The sequence below is a fragment of the Bombina bombina genome, chromosome 3 (assembly GCF_027579735.1).
Source record: "Bombina bombina isolate aBomBom1 chromosome 3, aBomBom1.pri, whole genome shotgun sequence".
NCBI lineage: Eukaryota > Metazoa > Chordata > Amphibia > Anura > Bombinatoridae > Bombina > Bombina bombina.
Window position 1 is genome coordinate 595,594,928 of NC_069501.1, and position 16,361 is coordinate 595,611,288.

Here is a 16,361-nt window from a genome sequence, read left to right on the forward strand (position 1 = left end):
GTCCAAATTTAGATTCAGAACGAAACGAATCGCACATGTCTACATGAAATTTTTGCACTTTAATGTCCCTTTAAAAGGATATTAAACTGTGAGGTACAACTACAGTTGTCTGGTTATTACTTGTCTTAGTATTGTTTTTCCTCCTGTGCCTACAGTTGTCTTCAAAGCTGTTCTGTTATTTTAACCCTTTTAAGTGCTGGTTAGTGAAGCTCTACATCTTCGCTCTGGGCGCTACCATCTTGGAGTTCATTATTTTCACACCCTGTAATAGTGATAGAATTTCCTTGACAACTTGTATCATGCTATTCAGTTTAGTGTGCACAATACAGAGTGGGAGGTGTATGTTTTGTTTAGTGGCTGCACTGCTTTATATTAATCCCAATGTTTTTTTTTGTTTGTTATGTAACTTTTAAACTGTGTAAAAAAAATTGTTTAAACACTTAAAGGGACAGTCTACTCCAGAATATGTATTGTTTAAAAAGATAGATAATGCCTTTATCCATTCCCCAGCTTTGCATAACCAACATGCTTATATTACCTTGTATCTAAGCCTCAGTCTGCAGGCTGTCCCCTTATTTCAGTTCTTGACAGATTTGCATTTTAGCCAAAGCAAATTTGATGATACAAGGGATTTGGAAAGTTGTTTAAAATTGCATGCCCTATCTGAATTATAAAAGTTTAATTTTGACTAGACTGTCCCTTTAAAGTTTATATTTTCTTTTATGCAAGCTAACCCAAAGTGCAAGGTACGACTATGAAAAAGCTTGTAACATCACTACAATGATTCTGTTAAAGGATGCAACAATGCTTGAGTACCAAGATGGCAGTGCCCAGTATAAAGATGTAGAGATTTATAAACTGGATTCTGTAAAGGGTTAAAATATGAGAATTACTTTAAAGAGAGCTGCAAGTACAGGAGGAAAACATTAACATGGTGAGTAGTAACCATTAGGCCGTAGTTGTACCCAGCAGTTTAATGTCACTTTAAAGTGGTGCCAAGTGCCCTCTCAATGAAGTCCGGAAGCAAGAGTAAAAGTAATGTAAAAAAGTATCAGGTCAATTAGTTTACATGGGACAAAGCTTGCGGTTCCTGCAGGGTAACACTTCCTATCTGTAATAATTTTGATGTCTAAAGACAACAAGACAAGAACAATACATTTTATTACATCTAGTACAGAGTTTTGAAGGACAGCCACAAAAGTAGGATTGTCTTCCCAAAACACTACTTCATTTCTTTTTGCAGTATATGTAATCCACATAAAGTTCACTATATATATATCTATCATCTATCTATTATGATTTTTTTAAAGCAGGAAGCAGACTGCTCCATGTCTTTAGATTAAAGATATGTAATGTGATGCATTATATATATGTTGTCATTCTTCCAACATTTCCTGGATGCATTCCCAGACTGGCTGAATAAAGGAGACTTGTAATAATGGGAGACAGAGGTTTCTGTGGGTGGAGCTATGACTGGTGGGGGTGGAGTCACATGTTTTCCGAAGACATGGCTGACATGTCATGGGCACAGTCAGGGTGTGTTGTGGACGGAGTTGGGATGATTCCTGGATTCACTTTAAAATCCAGAAATTCACAGGAAATAGGAAGCTGCAGCAGAGCTCTCAAATTCTAGCTTTGACTTAAGATGCAGGATAATTTAGAGCTCTGTAATGTTATTAAGGGACATGGAAATACAATACAAAGATTGCTTTTGTTAATGTTATATCAGCAATGCAAGCACAGTGCACAGAGCATACCTAGTATTATTACCAATCAGTACCTGTATAGTTGTGTGTGTGCATTTCTGTGGTTTTAGGATGGAAAAATATCAAAACGTTTATTAGTTAAAGAAAATTGTGTTGTATAGGAGACAGAAAAAATTACAAGTCTATGTTAAAGAAGGACAAAATGATAATTTCTCACTTGTCCATTACAGTCCTGTCTGGGATTAGTGGATTAGTAAAAATATCCAGCCCAGGATATATTAATATTACATACATAGAGGACTAGTTATCAACGTGTCTACTTACCTGCCTTTGCCGGCCCAATACGCCCGCCTAAGCTCACCTACCATCGCCGCCGCGGACCTGAATAATCTCGCCAAAGTTATCAAAAAAGCTGTCAAAAAGCTGCGCACCAAGTACAGGGCGATGAGCAGCGGACTGTGATAGTTATCACTCATCCGATCTCGCTGCTCTTCGGCTTTTCTACAGCTTTATTGATAAGCTGTCACTAAGCACCCACACTAAACTACACTGTTCTACCCCCTATATCGGCGCCCCCGGAGCCCCCCACAACTAAATAAAGTTATTAACCCCTAAACCACCGCTCCTAGACCCCGCCGCAACTATAATAAATGTATTAACCCCTAAACCGCCGCTCCCGGAGCCCACCGCCACCTACATTATACCTAGTAATCCCTATCCTGCCCCCCTATACCGCCGCCACCTATAATAAATTTTTTAACCCCTATCCTGCCAATCCTGGACCCCGCCGCAACTAAATAAATTGTTTAACCCCTAAACCGCCGCTCCTGGACCCTGCCGCCACCTATATTAAACTTATTAACCCCTAATCTGCCCCCCCTACACCGTCGCCACCTATAATAAATTTATTAACCCCTATCCTGCCTCTCTACACTGCTGATACTAAAATAAAATTATTAACCCCTAAACCTAAGTCTAACCCTCACCCTAGCACCCCCCTAACTTAAATATTAATTAAATACATATAAATATTATAACTCTTATTAACTAAATTAATCCTATTTAAAACTAAATACTTACCTTTAAAATAAACCCTAATATAGCTACAATATTACTAATAATTATATTGTAGCTATTTTAGGATTTATTTTTATTTTACAGGCAACTTTGTATTTATTTTAACTAGGTACAATAGCTATTAAATAGTTATTAACTATTTAATCGATACACACGGGGGTGACGTAGCTACAGCCCAGGAGGTGTGTGAGGGACTGGCCAATTATAGCCCTCAAAATTCGGCTAATACAAATGCACTGTTAGCGGGGTGCCAGCTTGGGAAGAAGTCAAGCAAACTTCGTGAAGCAAGAGTCAGAAGGAAGCAGCACTCCAGAACCGTAGAATAAAATGCAAACCTTTATTCTGACATTTAAAAAATGAAAAACATGTCCAGTGCAAGACAACAGAGCACAGCATAAAAGCAAAAAAGCAAAATTCACAGGAGGGGGGAGAGGAGTCCTAACATGTTTCGTGCTATTCAGCACTTAATCATAGGATAACTCCCCACCTGTGTGATGCACAATTTAACCATCTCTTAGCCAATCAGAGTTTTAAAGGCCAAATCACACCCTCACAATCAAATACTAAGGTGTAAATGGTGCATCACAAAGGGTGGAAGAATAATGTAATAATATGCAATTACAAATAATAAAACACATGGAAAAAAAAATAATAAAAACAATCAAAATAGAAAATGAAAAAAACATCATTGCAAATTCTCACTATTGAGTTTCAAATGTATACATGAAAAAGCCATATGAGCATAAATATGCCAAAAATAGTATTTCACCAAGGCAATTATAACAATAAATATATCAATAATGAAGAATTTTAATTACATAATTCTATACATAGCCTCAAACTACTTCTAAGTTTTTTAATATTAGACCTTACTTTTTATAATCTGGTCTAATGTTACAATATAATAAACTTTGATAGATATGATGTATAGGAAATAGCAAAGAAAATTCCATTAAAGAGTCTACCAAAAAGACCCTTTCAAAGATTCTCACCAAAAAAGTGAAAACTTTGTACTTAGAAAACTAGCACTGTCATGTACAATTTGCTATATACTAAAGTTTCATTGTCAAAATATGTCAATTGGGGCATGAAGGATGATACTGAAATTGATGTGGATCAAAATAAAATGACATCTGATTATTGAGGCAAAACCTTTTGACCACAGATAAGAAGCACATAGAATTATTATAACCTATACATAAATACTATGTTAATGTGAAAACATATACATGCATCAATATAGGTATTAGGTATTGCAATTCCATAAAAGTTGCAATAGTGAAAAGCATTCCATTTAGCAAATACTATGAAATGTTGTACATTCTCAAACAGTTCACATAGGATCATCCACAAGCTAATTATATTTATTCAACAAAGTAACTGATGTCCCATTCTTTGTTAAGACCATGGGGTGTCCTGGTATTAAGTTTCCATATCCAATAAAGCTCTTTTTTGGATAGTATGGTATAAATGTTTCCCCCTCGAATAGGCCTTTTAGCTACATCTATTACTTTTACTGTGAACTTGGGTTGATCTGTGAAATGTAGACCATTGTAGTGTCTTGCTACACTGGAATCCTTATTATATTTTTTTATGTCTCTTCTGTGTTCTCCTATCCTGGACCTAAGGGCACGTGAGATTTGACCTATGTACTGTTCTGAACATAGGGTACATTCTATGAGGTAGACTACAAAAGTGGTGCCACAATTGGCGTAATGATCAATCTTAAATTTATCTTTGGTTGAATGACTTATGAAATCTACTCCCATAGAAATATGTTGACATGAGTGGCAATTCCTTGATAGACATTTGAAAGTTCCTTTCTTACTAAGCCAGTGCGTCCCTCTTTCTCCAATATTGCTATTGATCATACTAGGGGCGAGTTTCTTGGCAAGTGTTGGTGCCTTTTTTGATACACATTTAATCTTGTCAACAAGATTAACTAAAGTGTCATCACCCCTAAGTATTGGAAGATTCTTTTTGATGATATTGCATAAGTCATTGAACTGTAAGGAGAATTCTGTTGAAAAAACTACTACATCTTTATCAAATACCTCTCTTTTAGCGCAATTTCCAGTTCTACTGCGCAAAGGGTTGTAACTCTTCTTGACATCGTCCAATGGCTGCTGCAATAGATTCGAATCATAACCCCTAGCAATCAATCTATCCATCAGTTTGCTGGCTTGATGGTTAAACAGATCATCAGAGTTTGCATTTCTGCGAATCCTAAGAACTGACTCTTGGGAATTGATTTTATTAAATGCTTGGGGTGACACAACGTGGCGTGTAGGATCGTGGTACCGGATGTTGGTTTTCTGTAAGTGTCTGTGATAACCTTATTGGATTCAACTGAACCATACAAAGTGAGATCCAAAAAATGCACTTCTTTGTCTTGAATCTCACCTGTAAATTTCAAATGCAAATCATTGCTGTTTACAAAATCCAAGAAGTCCTCAAAGACAAAGTTATCTTTGACCACAAAAATGAGATCATCAATAAATCTCATATATATATATATATACACAAATGTTTTCCAAAAACGGATTACTACTGATGTAGAAACTGCCGATCTCCCACCATCCCACAAATAAATTAGCGAATGAGGGCGCAAATTTCGCCCCCATCGTGGTACCACACACTTGTAGAAAGTATTCAACATTGAACATAAAATAATTGTGGGATAGTAGGAAATCGACAGTCTCACAGAAAAATGGTTTGAACTCCCTTGAGTAATTGGTATAATTGTCCAGGAAGAAACAGATCGCCTGTATGCCCAAAGCATGGGGTATACATGAATACAGTGACACCGCATCGATCACCACCCACCTATAATCCACTTTCCATTTGATTTTATCTAAAATTGTAAGAAAGTGGGAGGAATCGCTTAAATAGCTACTCAAAATTTGAACCAAGGGTTGCAGGACTGAGTCAACCCACTCAGAAAGAGGCTCAAATAATGAGCCAATCCCAGATATTATTGGGTGACCTGGTGGGTTGACTGAGTCCTTGTGAAGTTTAGGTAGGTGGTGAAAGACCGGCATCACAGGATGTAATGGTATTAATGACGAATTATCCTCTTTTGTTATAAAACCCAACGCTAGGGCATCATCAAGTAGTCTGTCAAGTTTCCTGGAGAATTCTTTCTCAGGATTAGAGGTTAATTTCCTGTATGTTATGCCATCATTTAATTGCCTGTAAGCCTCATCAATGTATTGCGTTTAGCCCATCACAACCACATTCCCACCTTTATCCGATGTACGGATGACCAAATCTTGTTGACTTTCTAATTGCTTAATGGCTATCTTTTGTCTATTGCTAAGGTTGTCATGGCAGTTAGTGCGTGTTCTTTGATTACCCAATTCAAAAATTTCTTTCTCTACTTGTTTTTGAAATAGATTAATGTGTGTACCTCTTGATTGGGTGGGATAAAAGGTTGATCTTGCTTTTTTGGGCTTCGGTATATGTGAATCATCTATCCCATTACCTTTAACTTCCAGAATTTTGAATTGTTCCAAAGTGGACATGTCTTTGAAATCAAGACTCAAAATGGAATCAGTATCTGGAGCTATGGTATTGGGATATAATGAATTCACATTGTCCCCTGTGACATCATTAAATGCATCATCATCAACATTACTAGAATCAACAGAGGTATAAAAGTGCTTATACAATGTCAACTTCCTGACAAATTTATTGACATCCAGTAAGGTGTTAAAAACTGAAAAATTATGTGTGGGGGAAAAACCGAGACCCCGAGATAGAACATTAATGTGATCATTGGTTGAAAGTCAGATAAATTGATCACACTGAGCGCTAATTCTTCTTTGATCCCCTCTTTGAGACCCTTCTTCCTTCTCCTGGATCCAGCTCTGCGCGTCCTTTTTCTTTTCCTAAAGGGATCTCTTGGTTCTTCACTTTTGGGCGGACATCATTTTCTTTTTTCTCTATTTTCTCACGACCTTCACGTGATGAATCCTGTAACGAGAGTGAGGGAAGGGTGGAAAGAGAAGAAGAAGAAGAGGAGGAAGAGGAGGAAGAAGAACTCTCATCTGAAGAAACTGAATCTCGATCAGAAGTATCATGTTCAGTTGATGAAAACACCACTTTCTTGTTTTTACTTTTGTGCTTTTTCTTTAAGATGGATTTCGGTTCTACTGTTGATGTAGATGTGCTTGCCAAGTGTGTCCGGTTCTTGTGCTTGTTCTTACTTTTGTTTTTATTTTTGTTTTTATTTTTATTTTTATTGAACCTTCGGCTCTCTTCTTCACCATCTGTATTGGCACTTGAATCCATGTCCCTCTGATGGTTGACAGAAAACCTACGAGGTCGTACACTTTGTTTTTTAAATAATCATCTTGATCCCTGTTGAATTTTCTGCCTTTAAGTGAGGCCAATTCACTGTCACATTTTCGTATTCTTTTCTTCATATTGGATTTTAAGTCTGAGTACTCCTCATCCTGTTTATAATTCTTGAGTTCCTGTTTAATGTTAAGAATTTGTCCCTTTAAGGAATCTCTTTTTAAGTTTTTACTCCTTATAAGAATGTCAATAATCGTTAGTGAGCAAGTAGTAAGTGCGTATTTCCACTCAGTTGTCAGTTCATCATCATTTAAATCATAGGAAGGAAACTTTTTTATCCTTAATCCCCTAGGGATTCTTTTGGATTGAAGATAATGCTCAAAAGCTACTACATCCCACATTAAACGAAGATCCATCATCAATAATCTTTCAAGCTGATTAAATAAGCTCTTTATATCCTTGTCAATAAATTATTTTTCTCCCAATGAGAATATTGACTGAAAGTAGGTTTTTCTACCTTGTACATCAAAAATAGAGTTGTTGAGGCTAAGTGCTTCCCCCTCCATAATTATGTGAAGTGCTAATGTGCTTGTAATAGAAATGTATTAATTAAAATTTGCTGTGCTACAAACATGTGCTGCACTACAGATACGTGGTGTCGGATGGAAGACTTCTTCAGCGTCCCTTGGATGATGACTTCAATCGGATGGAAGACTTCGTCAGCGCCCCTTGGATGATGACTTTGGCCACTGCAGATGTCCTCTTCTGCTCCATCGGTGGTGGGCTGGCTGAAGATGGCTAAAGGTAGGATGATCTTCAGGGGGGTAGTGTTAGGTTTATTTAAGGGGGGTTTGGGTTAGCGTAGGGGTGTGTGGGTGGTGGGTTTTAATGTTAGGGGGGGTTGTATTTTTTTTTTACAGGCAAAAGAGCTGAATACTTTGGGGTATGCCCCGCAAAAGGCCCTTTTAAGGGCTGGTAAGGTAATACAGGGAGTGCAGAATTATTAGGCAAATGAGTATTTTGACCACATCATCCTCTTTATGCATGTTGTCTTACTCCAAGCTGTATAGGCTCGAAAGCCTACTACCAATTAAGCATATTAGGTGATGTGCATCTCTGTAATGAGAAGGGGTGTGGTCTAATGACATCAACACCCTATATCAGGTGTGCATAATTATTAGGCAACTTCCTTTCCTTTGGCAAAATGGGTCAAAAGAAGGACTTGACAGGCTCAGAAAAGTCAAAAATAGTGAGATATCTTGCAGAGGGATGCAGCACTCTTAAAATTGCAAAGCTTCTGAAGCGTGATCATCGAACAATCAAGCGTTTCATTCAAAATAGTCAACAGGGTCGCAAGAAGCGTGTGGAAAAACCAAGGCGCAAAATAACTGCCCATGAACTGAGAAAAGTCAAGCGTGCAGCTGCCAAGATGCCACTTGCCACCAGTTTGGCCATATTTCAGAGCTGCAACATCACTGGAGTGCCCAAAAGCACAAGGTGTGCAATACTCAGAGACATGGCCAAGGTAAGAAAGGCTGAAAGACGACCACCACTGAACAAGACACACAAGCTGAAACGTCAAGACTGGGCCAAGAAATATCTCAAGACTGATTTTTCTAAGGTTTTATGGACTGATGAAATGAGAGTGAGTCTTGATGGGCCAGATGGATGGGCCCGTGGCTGGATTGGTAAAGGGCAGAGAGCTCCAGTCCGACTCAGACGCCAGCAAGGTGGAGGTGGAGTACTGGTTTGGGCTGGTATCATCAAAGATGAGCTTGTGGGGCCTTTTCGGGTTGAGGATGGAGTCAAGCTCAACTCCCAGTCCTACTGCCAGTTTCTGGAAGACACCTTCTTCAAGCAGTGGTACAAGAAGAAGTCTGCATCCTTCAAGAAAAACATGATTTTCATGCAGGACAATGCTCCATCACACGCGTCCAAGTACTCCACAGCGTGGCTGGCAAGAAAGGGTATAAAAGAAGAAAATCTAATGACATGGCCTCCTTGTTCACCTGATCTGAACCCCATTGAGAACCTGTGGTCCATCATCAAATGTGAGATTTACAAGGAGGGAAAACAGTACACCTTCCTGAACAGTGTCTGGGAGGCTGTGGTTGCTGCTGCACGCAATGTTGATGGTGAACAGATCAAAACACTGACAGAATCCATGGATGGCAGGCTTTTGAGTGTCCTTGCAAAGAAAGGTGGCTATATTGGTCACTGATTTGTTTTTGTTTTGTTTTTGAATGTCAGAAATTTATATTTGTGAATGTTGAGATGTTATATTGGTTTCACTGGTAAAAATAAATAATTGAAATGGGTATATATTTGTTTTTTGTTAAGTTGCCTAATAATTATGCACAGTAATAGTCACCTGCACACACAGATATCCCCCTAAAATAGCTATAACTAAAAACAAACTAAAAACTACTTCCAAAACTATTCAGCTTTGATATTAATGAGTTTTTTGGGTTCATTGAGAACATGGTTGTTGTTCAATAATAAAATTAATCCTCAAAAATACAACTTGCCTAATAATTCTGCACTCCATGTAGAGCTGTTAACTTTCGTAATTTAGAATAGGGTAGGGCATTTTTTTTATTTTGGGGGGCTTTGTTATTTTATTAGGGGGCTTAGATTAGGTGTAAGTAGCTTAAAATTGTTGTAATATTTTTTAAATGTTTGTAACTTTTTATTTTTTGTTTTTTGTATTTTATTTTTATTTTTTGTACTTTAGTTAGTTTATTTAATTGTATTTAATTGTAGTTATTTGTAGCTAATTTATTTAATTAATTTAATGATAGTGTAGTGTTAGGTTTAATTGTAACTTAGGTTAGGATTTATTTTACAGGTAATTTTGTATTTCTTTTAGCTAGGTAGTTATTAAATAGTTAATAACTATTTAATAACTATTCTAACTATCTAAAATAAATACAAAGTGACCTGTAAAATAAATATAAATCCTAAAATAGATACAATGTAATTATTAATTACATTGTAGCTATCTTAGGGTTTATTTTACAGGTAAGTATTTAGTTTTAAATAGGAATAATTTAGTTAATGATAGTGTAGTGTTAGGTGTAATTGTAACTTTAGGATTTTTTTTACAGGCAAATTTGTCTTTATTTTAACTAGGTAGCTATTAAATAGTTAATAACTATTTAATAGCTATTCTACCTAGTTAAAATAAATTGAAATTTGCCTGTAAAATAAAAATAAATCCTAAAATAGCTACAATATAATTATTAGTTATATTGTAGCTATATTAGGGTTTATTTTATAGGTAAGTATTTAGTTTTAAATAGGATTAATTTAGTTAATAAGAATAATATTTATTTAGATGTATTTAATTAATATTTAAGTTAGGGGGGTGTTAGGGTTAGACTTAGGTTTAGGGGTCAATAATTTTATTATAGTGGCGACGGTGTAGGGGGGGCAGGATAGGGGTTAATAAATTTATTATAGGTGGCGGCGGTATAGGGGGGCAGGATAGGGGTTACTAGGTATAATGTAGGTGGCGGTGGGCTCCAGGAGCGGCGGTTAAGGGTTAATACATTTATTATAGTTGCGGCGGGGTCTAGGAGCAGCGGTTTAGAGGTTAATAAGTTTATTAGAGTGGCGGTGGGCTCCAGGAGCGGCGGTTTAGGGGGTAATAACTTTATTTAGTTGCGGCGGTGTAGGGGGGGCAGATTAGGGGTGTTTAGACTCAGGGTACATGTTAGGGTGTTAGGTGCAGACATCTCCCATAGGAATCAATGAGATATCGGGCAGAAGCGAACATGAACTTTCGCTATGGTCAGACTCCCATTGATTCCTATGGGATCCGCCACCTGCAGGGTGGCGGATTGAAAACCAGGTACGCTGGGCTGGAAAAGTGCCGAGCGTACCTGCTAGTCATTTGATAACTAGCAAAAGTAGTCAGATTGTGCTGAACTTGTGTGCGGAACACCTGGAGTGACGTAAGAATCGATCTGTGTCGGACTGAGTCCGGCGGATCGAAGCTTACGTCACAAAATTCTACTTTTTCCGGGCAGCAGGGCTTTATAACTAAGGCGAATCAGCCTCGCCACAAATACGCTGCGGAATTCCAGCGTATTTGAGGTTGACGGCTAGATAACTAGGGGCCATATAGTTTACTGTTTTACAGCATCATACGTACATATGTTGTGAATATCGTGCACACCAGCATTCATACACCACAACTTCTCACAGGACCAGCTTGTATGATACAAATGAAGTCTCGACTGACACAATACACACCACCACCAGGCGCTCTCTGAGCAGGAATGATGCATAAATCCTAATGCTTTATTCACACATAGCTTATGTGTATATGCACTTGAAATAATAACTTTAACTAGAAGCATTTTTGGTTATGGAATTATAATACAAAAATGCTTATATTTAAAAATTGAAATGCATTTGTGCACATTTTAATTTTGACCTTTCTATCCCTTTAAGGGTGAATGAGAGCAGATAATGATATCTAGCTCAGACAATTTTATTGTAGTGGTTTCAGATTTCATACACAAAAATACATTTAAACAAGCAATTTTACATACATTTAATGCTTTGAAATTGGTTTAACAAGTCAAGGGAAACTTGCTTTACAGAAACCAATTTTACAGTGCACTATCTCTTTAAGGATGGCTTCTGTAGTGATGTTTTTAATGGAAGCTGACAATGCTAGTGTTAATGAGTGTATAATAAAACATAAATGGTAGACATGTTCAGTTCTTTAATATAAACACAGTATTATTAATTTGGAGAGATTTAATTCAACAACATATTTGTAATTATCTTAATAAGAGTAAAGCTACTCACCAGGTTGATCTCAGAACTTGCTCAGCCCTTGCTATGGAAAGGTCAATGGAGGATACTGGGATATTCTCAAGATCTTCATCACTGGTAGATATAAAAGAGGAAAAACAAAGAATTATGTGCTTGATCACAATCTATTGTTTGATAATTATCTGAATGTTATTGGCTGAAGATGAGCTCATTATAAAATGTGTGCAATCACACACCTAAATTACAAGTTTTGCGGTACGGCTATACCGCTGAAAAATTGGACTTTGTGGGCGGAATGGCAGGTCGCCCATATTACAAGTCGCAGTGATACGGCTATACCGCAAGCGTTTTAGCCTGTACCACAACTCTCCATTCCGCACTCAAAAATTGGCTTTTGTGTGTGGGATTTTCAGGTCTCCTGTATTACAGGTTGTGTGGTCCGGCTATTCAGCTAGCGTTATAGCTTATACCGCAACAATCCATTCTGTGATCAAAGAACAGTAGTTGTGGATTTTGCAAAACAAAAATGTTTCACAAAACTCATAACAAAAATGTTACAATGTACACTAACACCCATAAACTATCTATTAACCCCTAAACTGTCATCCCCCACCTCACAACTATAAATATAAACCTATTAACCCCTAAACTGCCGCCCACCCACATCACCAACACTCAATTAAAGTATTAACCCCTAAACCGTCAGCCCCCCCACATTGCAAATACTAAACTAAACCTATTAACCCCTAAACTGCCGGCCCTACACATCGCAAATACTATACTAAACCTATTAACCCCTAATTTGCCGCCCCCCACATCGCTACTACTAAAATAACTATAAATAAACTTAATATAACTATTTTAAAAACTAAAATAAACGAAAAATAAAAAAGTTGCAAAATTTAAAAATCCTAACTATGAAAAAATAAAAAAAAATAACATTACAAAAAACAAAACACTAAAATTACTAAAAATAAATAACCAAAATTAAGCAGCTCTCATCCCATTTGCTGATTTGAATATTTCAGCCAATAGGAATGCAAGGTACCCCAAATATAAAAGGGGTACCTTGCATTCAATCTTCAGTGTGCGGCGGAGATTGCATGAAGAGGAGCCTCCACTCCTATGAAGACAGCCTCCTCTGAAGAGGACCACCGATCCGGTTCAGCGTATTGGGGAAGACTGCTCCGCACCCCCGGGAAGAAGATAGAAGATGGTCCCTCGATGGATGAAGATGGAGCCGCATGGATGAAGACCTTCATCGCCGGACTTCAGGAACGGTGAGTACATTTTTTGGGGTTAGTGTTTGTTTGTTTTTTTAGATTATGTATTTTTTTATTTTAATGGGCACTAAAGAGCTGATAGCCCTTTTAAGAGCAATGTCCATACAAATTCCCACTTATGGGGCAATGGGTAGCTTAGGTTTTTTTAGAGTTAGATTTTTTATTTTGGGGAGTTGGTTGGGTAGGCGGGTTTTACTGTTAGGAGTTACTCTGTAATTTTGTTATGTAAAAGAGCTGTTTAACTTAGGGCATTGCCCTACAAAAGGCCATTTTAATGGATATTGGTAGTTTATTGTTAGATTAGGGGGTGTTTTTATTTTGGGGTGACTTTTTTGTTTTTATAGGGGAATAAGATTAGGTTTACTTTTTATTATTTTGGATAATTTAATTATTATTTTTTGTAATCTTAGATTTTTTTTATTTTTCGTAAATTTGGTGACTTTTTGTAATGTTAGTTTTTTTAAATTTTTACATTTTGTAACTTAGGTTTTTTATTTTTCATTTATTTTAGTTTTTTAAAATAGTAATAGGTTTATTTATAGCTTAAAATTATTATTTTTTTATTTTGCAGGTAAGTTTTTTTTTAATTTAACGGTAGTTATATTTTCACTTTAATTTAAAGTTAGGGGGTGTTAGGTTTAGGAGTTAATAGTTTAATTTAGTGTGTTGCGATGTGGGGGTCGGTGGTTTAGGGGTTAATAAGTTTATTTAGGTGTTATCAATGCGGTTGTGCGGCAGATTAGGGGTTAATAATTTTACAATAATGGAGCATTTGTTCCAGCGTGACTTCCATTTTTGCTCCATTATTGTTTACTATAACGGCTGGGAACACCGTTTTTTTTTGTCTGCTGTACCTATTACTGGAACTCTATTCTCTATGAGAGGAACCTTCCCCCTCTCTCCTTCCAATAGCCTATCATCAACGAGCTTCGCTGGTGACGCATCAGGAAGTGGTTGACCGGGAACACGCTCACCGCTATTGCCTACGACAAGACGCTCCAACCAGACCTGCACTAGAGGGGTTCATCGTTCGTTTGGAACAGAAGTTTGGTGTAAGTTCAAACATCCTACCTACTACTCAGCACTTTGGGGAAAGTGCAAGCGGCACCGGGGAGGATCACTTACCTAACAGGAACCGGAATTATCCATTATTCCTCTGAGCACTATAATTAAAGGGACGTTGTAGTCATTTTCCAGCACAAGGTTAATCAACAGCTCATTACATGTTCCAAATGTCATCAATATACATCTAATAAATATAATTAACAGTTTTAAAGATATTTGCCTGGCAAACATTTCTTGCTTCCACTGCCCACTGAAATCTCCGATTTCAAATCCAATAAATCTCTGATTCGGACGACCAGCATGTAGGTCGGAGCCTGCGCATTCCAGCATTCAAGCAGCTCTTCTCCCCGTCTTCTATGAAATGCAGGTTGCAGCATTGAGATTAAATGCCAATCAAAACCTTATCCTGCCCCTGCACATTCACAAGCGAGCGGCTCAGCAATGGTTGCTATAGCAACCTTTGAAGCATCCTGAGCACTGATAATGCCTTGCATATACGGAGCTTCACGGAGATAAACCTTTTAGAGTCCGCCAGAGTGTTTGATATATGGCATTTACATCTCAACTCTCATATACTTTTTGTTTTGGATAACTTTTATTTATTATTATAATCCCATTGTAGCAGTTTGCCGAAACTGACAGGGTTGGACATGGGAAAATAAAATAACGCCCATTTCTGGGGCGTTTTGGATAACCTTCACATGGGACTATTTTTTATGAACATTAAAGTAAGATTTCTATTATAAAACATACCTGTTTAAAAAACAAAAAAACATGCAAAACTATTAAATAAACCTTTATGAATTATTATATATGCAGTATTAGGCTGATTTTTATGGACCTTTAAAGGCAGAAGCTGTGTATCTCTAGGGGGAAAGCATATGGACACTTGAACATTACCTTTTACCTTTTGTCCCGGACTGTTATACTAGCATATCATAAGAACTGTTTTGGGACTATCTAATCCGTATGCTTTAATCTCTATAACACTTAGTTCATGAGATAATGGATCTGACCAGGGACTCCACAATCGTGACTATAAAGGTTAAGAATTTTAATTAGTGTCTGCGATGTCGAGGGGGTGGCAGATTAGAGGTATTTAGACTAGGGATTTATGTTAGGGTGTTAGGTTTTTACATAACCTTCTTGTCCCCATAGACATCAATGGGGATTGTGTTATAGCTATCGCCATTCCGCAATCACAGTTTTTTCTCCATTGATGTCTATGGGGGAAAACGTGCACGAGCATGTCAAGTCAGGCCTTGGCTTTTGTGCGGTATGGAGGTTATCGCACCATATCGCACAGCACAAGAAGGTTTTTTGTAACTTGTAATGGCAGCGCTATAGAAAGTGCGGTACCGCTAATGTTTTTGCGTTATTTACGCACCAGGTTAAGTGCATAACTTGTAATTTTGCCGACAATGAGCTACTTTCATTGTTTATCAACAGCTCTTTTTTCATCATAGATTTTGGTAAAAAAAAAAAGGCCCTATGCTTAACATGTGCCAGTCCTGTTTTTCTTATCTTAATCCAAATTCTTTATGCTTTTCGGCACATTTATGGAGCCTTTGTTTCGCTTATCAAATTCCTAAAAAGGACTTGATAAACCCAGGACAACAACTTCTGAAAGTTTTTGAATGTAATATTTTTTTTGCACATGGGCAAAACACTCTGAAATCACCCTGGCTTATTATAAAACATTAGAAAGCAACGTCTCCAAAATAAACAAAAACTCTACCTCTTTAATCAAAGTTAAAAAAGTAATAATAAGAACTTTTACCCTAATATTTTTTTTTTAAATAATCCAAGAAACACACATTCTCCCTATACTGATAACAGCCCTGATCAGATCCCTTAAAGGGGCATATACACATATCTTTATGGTTTTGAAACACAAAAGTTAACTGTACATGTCACCTATTAGAATCATTAAACACTATTAAAATGGATGAATAAACATGCAGGCCCCTCATTCTGTATTGTCACTACTAAACTCAAACTCATGGAACCGCTATTAAAGGGACACTGTACCCAAATATTTTCTTTTGTGATTCAGATAGAGCATGCAATTTTAAGCAACTTTCTAATTTACTCCTATTATAATTTTTTCTTTGTTCTCTTGCTATCATTATATGAAAAAGAA

At 37.1% G+C, this 16,361-nt stretch overlaps 1 protein-coding gene across 1 annotated transcript in view; it reads right to left on the reverse strand.

Moving 5' to 3' along the window:
• The window catches only part of MYOM3 (myomesin 3), a 209,580-nt gene that overhangs the window by 175,715 nt on the left and 17,504 nt on the right, over positions 1–16,361 (reverse strand). Inside the window, exon 2 of the mRNA XM_053707175.1 lies at positions 11,904–11,984. Within this exon, the coding sequence (XP_053563150.1) occupies positions 11,904–11,984 (81 nt within the window). The remainder of the gene's footprint in view (positions 1–11,903; positions 11,985–16,361) is intronic.